Source organism: Nerophis ophidion, linkage group LG05, assembly GCF_033978795.1.
Source record: "Nerophis ophidion isolate RoL-2023_Sa linkage group LG05, RoL_Noph_v1.0, whole genome shotgun sequence".
NCBI classification, from domain to species: domain Eukaryota; kingdom Metazoa; phylum Chordata; class Actinopteri; order Syngnathiformes; family Syngnathidae; genus Nerophis; species Nerophis ophidion.
This window is the reverse complement of record NC_084615.1, coordinates 42,355,032-42,365,815: the sequence shown is the minus strand read 5'-3', so window position 1 is coordinate 42,365,815 and position 10,784 is coordinate 42,355,032. Positions and strand designations below refer to the sequence as shown.

The following is a 10,784-nucleotide window of genomic DNA, read 5'->3' as shown; positions in this document are numbered from 1 at the left end:
TGCTAGAACAGTGTCACCAAAATACCATCTGAAGTACTTGTATGACCTATCATCATATTTTTGTTATGTTCTATTTTTTTTTTATGGAATCAAAAATTAAATAAATGTATCATAAGGTTTTTTAAAACAAGAACACGGATTTTTCAATATTTCTACAATAGTGTTCTTTATATCCTGACATCTCAAGTAATAGTATATCACAAAGTAAAAGTAACCGCAGATATGATAAAAAATGTGTAATTTCTCTAGTAGACAACTCATGTTTTAACTGCTAAAAAGCCAAAATTGTGAATAAAGCCCCCCCGCCTTCCGCCCGACTGTAGCTGAGATAGGCGCCAGCGCCCCCCGCGACCCCGTAAGGGAATAAGCGGTAGAAAATGGATGGATGGATGGATGCTAAATTCTAAGATAATTTGCACTTTTGTTTTTTAATTCTGTTTTGTTACCCCATTGTGTGTTTAATTTTGAACTACATCACTTGCACAGATCCTAATGCTGTAAGTGTACTGGCTGGTCCACACTATTGATAGACCGCTACAGTAGTAGTTGAAATAGAGTTTGAAAAAAAAGAGCTGTGATTGTGATTATCACGACATTATTTCCGGATGTGAGAGTTTGACCTTAAACTGTCACTGTTTCTGCTAAACAGTGTAAAGTAAAACCTATTCAAAAATACTTATTCAGGTATAGTTGTCTCTCTGTGATTTTGGCCTGGTACTTAATAGGGGGAGGTAAATGATTTAGGCCCTTTTTTATGCTACCAATTAGACACACCTGGAAGCAATTATTGGACTGACCCACCTCACGAGTTCCAACAGGGGTGGAATTTGTCAAAAAGGCACAAATAGACTTAGTTGCGTACAAAATGTAACACTGTTACACATGTCAGGAGAATAATACATGAAAATTAACAAATGTAACACAGTATATGTTAAATCCCAATTCAAATGGCCTGTCGAGTGGTGCTGGCCATGAGGGTCAGCCTTTATTCGGGCTTTTTGGCCACAGACTGCTGGGGTGTGAGGAGCTCAAAAGCTGTTTTCTAAAATTGGAAGGTAATGGTCTCCTTTTGTTTTGCCACCTTCTGTTCACTTGTGAGAAAAAAAAACACCTTGTCAAACTATGCTGAAATAAGTGCTCTGCCATCCATTAAATCTGGTTGTCAGCGAAGGCTTCACAATACCCTCACTCCAGACAGGAGCGGTCCTTCAGGAACGTCTTCTTCTATGGTTTTGTTGTATCAATAATGATTAGTTCCTGTAACTGTACAGTGGAGAAGGAGGGATGTCATTTAGCTTGCAGCGTGTTTATTAGTATAGAAGAATGCTGTGTGATTAATCCAAATATATATAGTGTGACAATGTGAAGCGATTATATGTAGAGTGTTACCGGGTGGTGTTGAAGGTGCGTGTTGAGATCGATACGGAATTCTTGAAAGGAACAAGGCAGGCTTCGAGGTCTGGGGACAGGCAAGTGGTCAGGGGCTGGAGCGAGGCGTCGTTGTCCGGGGGCAGGTGTGAGGTCGAGATCCGGGAAGGTAGCAGGAAGTAAATAGGGGGTCCGGGAAGACGCACAGCTCGAAACTAGGGAATGACGAGGGGCTGCCGGATAGCGACACAGGACAAGACACGATGAGAACAAAGGAGGGGAATCGCAAAGAGCGAGGAAGCATATGGGCAAGGAAGGTAGAGAAGTGCAAGGCTAACTGTACTGGTACAAAGAGCTACGTTCTGGCACTAAAATGCAGGATGCGCTGGCTTAAGAAGGCATGGGATCTCTCATCATTGATTTTCGAGTGAGCGCAGCTATGCGGAGTGAGAGGCGGCAGGTGTTTGAACCGTAAATGTTCCAGCTCCAATATTAAAGTGAGTGTGGAAGCAGATGTGATTTTAATGTTAATTACAACCACTACACACAGGAAGCTCTTCTCTTTCTCTCGAAGGAAGCTAACAGCTGGTCGACAAGAGTCGTGGTTGCCTACACAGGAATACGTGGGCAAGAGAATTGCAATTAGTTCCAGCCTGTGTGTACCTAAACAAAGATTGTGGATGACTGACAAGAGGCGCACTCTGTTCATGTAATTCCACTCTTTAATAAACATGCCTATTGGTTTCGAGTATCCAGTTTGAAAGCCAGAGCTGAAGACCTAGCAGTTTATCGATGATGCTAATGTTATTGAATACATTTTTATTTGTCGTTGGTTAACTGACTTATTGGCTAGTAGCCCAGGCCTGCAATTATTTTTATTTTTATTATTTTTTAATGCCTCTGGACATCAAATGTAATGCTTTTTAATGCCATTTAAGGCCTTAATCCAAAATCCATTTAATGCGTTTTAATGACCCGCGGATTCCCTGTGGAATAACACTGGAGTTGATGGCGACCAGATGTCAAGGAATTCTGCATGCCTCTGTGGTTGGCATCTTTGGTGCTTGTCAACTCTCCAGGTCACTCTGAACAGTAGGGGGTGTATGTTGCCAAGACTTTAGTGGCTTCGTGTCTGTTGATGTGTGAATATCTCATCAACTCAGCCCCCGGTGGCCAATGTCATCTTCTTCGAGAAGGCAAGGTTCTCTTCCCATCTGGCTAAATTATTCCCCCATGCACCGCTTCTGATCTACTTATTAGCTCTTCAATCTCTCTGAGATTAGTCGTCAGCATCTGGATCTCACTTCTGACACCAATGTGGCGCAAATGAGGTATTGTCAAGGCAGGAGTCTTGGCTTAGCCGTAAGACGGTTCTTTAATGAGAGTATTACGAGACACTCGACCTTAAAGTAGAGCACGAGCAGGGAGTATTAGAGCCATGAAATGAAATTCAAAAAGGGTTTTTTGTTTTTCAGCTGCCATTCGTGAAAAGAAAATTCAACGGCAAAAATATACACTTACCCAGGTGTAATGTAAACATTTTATTTCCTATTCCATATTTACGGGACTACCACATAATGACATTACATTCACACACCTTGATCATACACTGTCATACCAGACATCCTGGTCACAAAACTGCTTGACTTAGGCCTCCCGACACCCACCTGTCTTTGGAATGAGGACTTCCTCATCAACCGACCCCAGACAGTGAAACTCGGCCTCCATCTCTCCTCCTCCCGCACACTCAGCATCAGCTGTCCACAGGGTTGTGTGCTGAGCCCTTTGCTGTATTCTCTAGACACCAGTGGTCCCCAACCACCGGGCTCAATTGGTACCGGGCTGCAGAAGAATTTTTTATAAAATGTTTGAATTTTTTAATTTTTATTTTTTTAAATCAACACAAAAAACACAAGATACACTTACAATTAGTGCACCATCCCCAAAAAACTCCCACAATTATGGCAAAAAAAAAAAAAAAAAAAAGCATTTGAGATGTGGCCCGCGGGAAGTCCCAAATAAAATTTAATTATTTTGTATTGTATTAAATGTTTAATTTTTTTAAAAATCTGTTTTTTCTAATCCATTTTCTACCGCTTGTTACTCTCAGAGTCTCCGAGCCGCTCAGGTAAATCACATGTCTAAAAATGCATTTTCCAATCGATGACGTGATATCAATTATATATATATACATATATATATATATATATATATATATATACAAACCCCGTTTCGTTATTAGTTGGGAAATTGTGTTAGATGTAAATATAAACGGAATACAATACAAATCCTTTTCAACCCATATTCATTTGAATGCACTACAAAGACAACATATTTGATGTTCAAACTCATAAACTTTATTTTTTTTTTCATAAATAATTAACTCAGAATTTCATGGCTGCAACACGTGCCAAAGTAATTGGGAAAGGAAATGTTCACCACTGTGTTACATCACCTTTTCTTTTAACAACACTCAATAAACTTTTGGGAACTGAGGAAACTAATTGTTGAAGCTTTGAAAGGGGATTTCTTTCTCATTCTTGTTTTATGTAGAGCTTCAGTCGTTCAACAGTCCGGGGTCTCCGCTGTCGTACTTTACGCGTCATAATGCGCCACACATTTTCGAAGGGAGACAGGTCTGGACTGCAGGTGGGCCGAAAAAGTACCTGCAGTCTTTTTTTACGAAGCCACACTGTTGTAACACTTGTCTTGCTGAAATAAGCAGGTGCGTCCATGATAACGTTGCTTGGATGACAACATATGTTACTCCAAAACCTGTATGGACCTTTCAGCATTAATGGTGCCTTCACAGATGTATAAGTTACCAAAGCGTTGGGCACTAATGCACCCCCATACCATCACAGATGCTGGCTTTTGAACTTTGCGTCGATAACTGTCTGGATGGGTCGCTTCCCCTTTGGTCCGGATGACAAGATGTCGAATATTTCCAAAAACAATTTGAAATGTGGACTTGTCAGACCACAGAACACTTTTCCACTTTGCATCAGTCCATCCAGAAAAGCCGGCGGCGTTTCTGGATGTTGTTGATAAATGGCTTTCGCTTTGCATAGTAGAGCTTTACCTTGCACTTACAGATGTAGCGACAAACTGTATTTAGTGACAGTGGTTTTCTGAAGTTTTCCTGAGCAATTTTCCCTCCAAATTTTCATATGTGTGAGCAAACGCCAAAACTGCTTGAGCATTATTCGATTTTTTGTGCGGCCTGGATTTTCCGGGCGCAGAGGACGCGTGAGCAGTGTGCAGTTTGCACAAGCGCGCACCTTAGAGAGAACGTTGTTGCTGAGCCCACGTGGTGATATCTTTTAGATATTGGTTTTTGACACAGTGCCGTCTGAGGTATCGAAGGTCACGGTCATTCAATGTTGGTTTCCGGCCATGCAGCTTACGTGGAGTGATTTCTTCAGATTATCTGAACCTTTTGATGATATTATGGACCGTAGATGTTGATTTGCCAAAATTTCTTGCAATTGCACTTTGAGAAAAGTTGTTCTTAAACTGTTTGACTATTTGCTCACACAGTTGTGGACAAAGGGGTGTACCTGGCCCCATTCTTTCTTGTGAAAGACTGAGCATTTTTTGGGTAGCTGATTTTATACCCAATCATGGCACCCACCTGTTCCCAATTAGCCTGCACACCTGTGGGATGTTCCAAATAAGTGTTTGATGAGCATTCCTCAACTTTTTCAGTATTAATTGCAAATCTTTTCCAACTTCTTTGTCACGTGTTGCTGGCGTCAAATTCAAAAGTTATGATTATTTGCAAAAAAAAATTTTTTTTTATCAGTTTGAACATCAAATATGTTGTTTTTGTAGCATATTCAACTGAATATGGGTTGAAAATGATTTGCAAATCATTGTATTCTGTTTATATTTACATCCAACACAATTTCCCCAACTCATATGGAAACGGGGTTTGTATGAATCTGGAGGGAACTTGAGGGTGGTGAGGAGTTCTTTGACTTTCCGGGTAAAAAATTCGACTTTGAGGGGCTTTCCAATTGAAATTTTCGACTAGGAACTCGCAAATTCCGACTTTTGAGTACAAATGGAACGCACAATTAGTAATAAAGAATAATGCATTTGTTTAAGTGACACACAAGTCGTCGCCGTTTTAACCAGTTAGTAAAAGAATTAAGAGTTGTGATAAATTAGACAACGTCTGAAGCTGAGTATTTTACATTCAACAATACACACTTACAAAATAGACTTCTGTGTCATCCCAAACAATGAAAAAACACATAAATATACCCAGCCACACAAATCAATCAGCGTGGAGTGGCAGGACTGCTGGGGATGCAGTCAAAGCTCTACAGTTCTTCTAATTTTCATAAATCACGTCAGAAGTTGTGTCTGCACCTCAGTGTCGGTCGTTGTCAAAGAAATCCTCCATGTTGGCTTTGGATGCTTGCAAAAATTGTATTTAATATTGTTTTTGCCATCATCAAACCAAGCTGGATATTTCAAAATATAGCCACAAAACACCTCGTTTTCTACCCCAGCAAGGTAATCCCGCTTGGAAACACTAAAAGGTCCTGCATCCGAAGCAGTGATATAAAAATAAATTAATCCTTCAAACTTCCTGTTCGAGGTCTTCATGATTATGGACACCTTGGTTATAGTTTCACTTTTTTTACTGGCCCATCCATGCAACAACACGTCTGGAAAATAGTCTTCATGTCAGTTTTAAACCAGCGATGCCGCCCTGGATCCCAGGTAAGTCGCCTCCTCCTCCGTGGCCTGTTTGTCCACCATGTTGGCCGTGTAGACGCTGTTGTCGTTGATGCTGTTGTTGACCTTGCACGGGTTGGAGAAGGCGGGGCAGCTACAAATCAACTGCTTGACCTCCTGCTTGAAGCTCTTGCTGAATACGTAGTAGATAATGGGGTTGTACACGGTGGAGCTCTTGGCGAACATGCACGGCAGTAGGCTGACCTCGGGCGGGATGGAGCTGCTGTCGCGGAAGATGGACCACAGGCTCACCAGGCCGTACGGCGACCAGCAGCCTATGAAGCCCAAACTGATCAGGATGGCGATCTGCACAAGAGAAGACGTGTTGTTGTCATTAAAGTACACAGTAGAAAAACACAATGTATCCCACTGGGCACCTGTTTATGATGCTATATTTGTTTTGCACTCTACCAGAAAAGAAAAAGTATATATATGGGCTTTATTATTATGATGGCTTCATTTGGCCGGGATCTTCAGCTCTTACTGGTTCGGTTCGCAGCCGAGTGTGAACCGACCGGAATGAGAATCAGCACCCCCAAGTCCGAGTCCATGGTTCTTGCCCGGAAAAGGGTGGGGTGCCATCTCCGGGTTGGGGAGGAGACCCTGCCCCAAGTGGAGGAGTTCAAGTACCTAGGAGTCTTGTTCACGAGTGGGGGAAGAGTGGATCGTGAGATCGACAGGCGGATCGGTGCGGCGTCTTCAGTAATGCGGACGTTGTACCGATCCGTTGTGGTGAAGAAGGAGCTGATCCGGAAGGCAAAGCTCTCAATTTACCGGTCGATCTACGTTCCCATCCTCACCTATGGTCATGAGCTGTGGGTCATGACCGAAAGGATAAGATCACGGGTACAAGCGGCCGAAATGAGTTTCCTCCGCCGTGTGGCGGGGCTCTCCCTTAGAGATAGGGTCAGAAGCTCTGCCATCCGGGAGGGACTCAAAGTAAAGCCGCTGCTCCTCCACATCGAGAGGAGCCAGATGAGGTGGTTCGGGCATCTGGTCAGGATGCCACCCGAACGCCTCCCTAGTGAGGTGTTTAGGGCACGTCCAACCGGTAGGAGGCCACGGGGAAGACCCAGGACACGTTGGGAAAACTATGTCTCCCGGCTGGCCTGGGAACGCCTCGGGATCCCCCAGGAAGAGCTGGACGAAGTGGCTGGGGAGAGGGAAGTCTGGGCTTCCCTGCTTAGGCTGCTGCCCCCGCGACCCGACCTCAGATAAGCGGAAGAAGATGGATGGATGGATGGATATATGTGCTTTATAAGGGCGCGGCGTGGTTGGGAGAGTGGCCGTGCCAGCAACCTGAGGGTTACTGGTTCAATCCCCGGCTTCTACCACTCTAGTCACGTACATTGTGTCCTTGAGCAAGACACTCCACCCTTTCTCTTAATGAATCGTGGTTAGCGCTTTGGATGGCAGCCCCCGCCATCAGTGTGTGAATGAGTGTGTAAAGGTTGAATGTTTAAATGGTGTCAAAGGGGTTTGAGTGCCTTGAAGGTAGAAGAGCACTATACAAGAATAACTCGTTTATCGTTTTCAAACTTTCGTTTAACGGCACTATTTTTATTATTTTGCAATTAACGTGCATCCTGTGTGACCCTCAGTCCCTACCATACTTGCCAACCCTCCCGGATTTTCCGGGAGACTCCCGAAATTCAGCACCTCTCCCGAAAACCTCCCGAGACAATTTTTCTCCCAAAAATCTCCCGAAATTCAGATGGAGCTGCAGGCCACGCCCACTCCAGCTCCATGAGAACCTGACTCAATTTTGTGACCCTCTTAAACAGGACAATACTGCCATCTACTCCACATAGAATAGAATGTCTGTTCTGAAGCCCACAGTAAAGAGATGTGAGTTCATCACGTCGCCTGGTTATTGACTCCAACCCAATATATTACACCGTCGACGAGCAAAATGAAGAAATACGCTTGCAAGATCCAGAACGATTTGAAACAAGAATTTCAGTTTATCCAGGAGAGTTCGAAGGGAAAGGGGTATGTTGCCTGTAAATTTTGTAGAACAGACTTCGTCATTGAACAAGGCGGCCGAACGGATATACTCAGCCATGAACGCTCAGCGAACCACAAAGCGTCCGCAGCGCAGCATCGTTCACAACGCGGTATTATGGGCCACCTCGCAAAATGAAGACTGCTAAGACAAAGATGGCTATGCTAATAGCTGGAAGCAACGTCCCGGTCTCCTTTGTGTATGTCTACAACAAATCCGTGAAGGATGTTCCCGGATTTGGAGATCGTTCGCAAGTACGCAAATGGCAGAACAAAGGTTACTCAAATAGTGAAAGGTAAGTGTTGTTGTTGTTTTTTAGTAACCAGCAATCACAGTACAATTAGTAGAACAACTGTGTTTTTATTACTGTGTATTTGATAGGTGCTGTCTGAAATTCAACTATTTCTTTTATTTATATATATAATAAAATAAATATATATAGCTAGAATTCACTTAATGTCAAGTATTTCATACATATATATATTTATATATATATGAAATATACATGAAATACTCGAGTTGGTGAATTATACGCCACCCCTCTTAACCACGCTCCCTGCCCCAAACACGCCCCCAACCACGCCTCCGCCCCACCCTCGGCCACCTCCCCCACCTCCCGAAATCGGAGGTCTCAAGGTTGGCAAGTATGGTCCATACCCATTACCTCAGCCCCATTAAAAACAGCAACGTTGCAGCTGATCTTGGGTAACAGGAACAAATAGAGAGCAAAACTGAGCAAAGAAAAATGTATATTGAATGGCAAGTTTAGCTTCAAAGCCCAGGCAGTTCACTCTTCACAAGACCAAAGTTATTTCCATCCACTGTTGCTGTGATATAGGACTGGAGTGTCGAGCTGCGAGCAGCAGCATTGTTGCAAAGTCCACTTTTTTTTTAAAATTGGGCTTGTTTTTTTTTCAACAAAGTTGGTTGCTTCAGCTTGTTATTGAACGTGTGGTTGCTTATCTGGACTTGCTTTTTTGGCTGCACAATAAAGCAAAACTTGTTTACGCCAAGTGGTACTTTGTCCCTTTCAACACAACATTCCCTGGTTCTTGCGCCCCGGTTGACTTGGCATGCCTCCAAACACACACATGCAAATGACACTAGTACAACTATCCCAGGGTTTAGGCGGACAGAGAATACGATACAGAGGGAGAGTTGATGGGGAAAACCCGATAAAAGGAAAAATAAATATATTTCACTATGGGAGACAGAGCGAGTGTAGTGAGTCTTAGTCTGCGTTGTGTAGTTTTTTAAATAAAAGACACTTCACCATGCCGTCATTTCACCATTTATTGGTGACCTGTGTTGGAAACACAAAACACACACACACAGGTCTCAGCTTCACTGGCAGACTGATTTCTGCTCCTTCCAACTCGAAAGCCAGAAGAAAGAGGAAGTAAACGAACAAGAAAACAGCGAAGACACTTCCCGCGCCAGACCACCGTTTCTTCAAAAAATAAAAGCGCAACTATTATGATGTTGCGCAAAATATAGCGCAGCATCACTCTATCACACGCGCACCAAAAGACTGGATTTGACCCCAAGTTTAAAATGCCTCGTGTGTGTCTATTTTGTGCTTAGCTGTTAAAAAACTGTATGCATGAATAAAGTAAATTGTTCAGTCCAATGTTGGGTAAACTTATTGAAGGTATATCTTTTGTGATTAATTATAAATTAACTACAGACAAAATGATACTAATTGCTATCGCACATTTTAATTGGTTGGCAGGCAGTACAAATGCATGGTCTTACCTGTGAAAACATTTCACATGACTACAGTTCAAAGATGCATTAAATCTTCCTTGAACAACAAAAGGTATTGGTTGCCTCCTAAAATTAGACTTTACTTTGAAATATAATGATTTAAATCCTTTTAAAATGCTTTTTTTTTTTTTTATTTACATATTGCTGTTTAATCTTTTCTATATATTTCTGCTGTTAAAATAACTTGAATTGGAACTGAATCAAAGTGTTTTACAGAAAAAAGATGTTCATCTATTGCAAAGAAAGTGGTGACTGACCGTTAGCAGCCTGCGGTGCAGCTTGATGGTCTTGGTTAGGCGCTGGGTGTGGTTGAACGACTTCTTGTAGGTGACATAGAGCTTGATGGTGATGCCGAAGTAGCAGCACACGATGACGGTGGTGGGCAGTGCCAGGTTGAAGAAGAACATGGCGATGACGAAGGAGAAATCCTCGTGCCTCATGTGGCCCCACGCCAGAGTGCAGGACAGGCCGAAGGGCTCTGGCCCGTAGCGGCCCACCCCCAGAATGGGCAGCAGCGCCCACAGCAGCGCGTAAAACCACGACCACAAACACATCAGCTTCACGTGTCTCCAGCCGAGCTTACCTTCTAACAATGAGAAGAAGAAAAATTGTTTGCTTTAGCTTTTCTAACAGATGAGTAACTAATCATAAGATCCAGTCTGATTTATGAAACAAGTGTAAAAAGCAAATTAGTTTTTTCTTTCTGTTTACAGTTTTTACGTGTTTTTTTTTATGATGGAATATTCCTCATGGGTATTAACATTACATTTGTGGAGACACTAGGGGAAAAGTAATAAATTGTTCTCGAATTAGATGGAAATTTTGTCTGTAAGGGAAAAAAAACTGTTTAATTTGGATCTGATTACGATGTGGTGGAAAAAACATGAGGGATGTA

General features: G+C 42.7%; 1 protein-coding gene across 1 annotated transcript in view; it reads right to left on the bottom strand.

Annotated features, from left to right (window-relative positions):
• Positions 1-3,702: 3,702 nt before the first annotated feature.
• The window catches only part of opn8b (opsin 8, group member b), a 31,396-nt gene continuing 24,314 nt past the window's right edge, over positions 3,703-10,784 (bottom strand). The window contains exons 3-4 of the mRNA XM_061899579.1: positions 10,147-10,475; positions 3,703-6,423 (exon numbers count right to left, since the gene is read on the bottom strand). Coding sequence (XP_061755563.1) covers positions 6,073-6,423; positions 10,147-10,475 — 680 coding nt within the window. The 3' untranslated portion in view covers positions 3,703-6,072. The remainder of the gene's footprint in view (positions 6,424-10,146; positions 10,476-10,784) is intronic.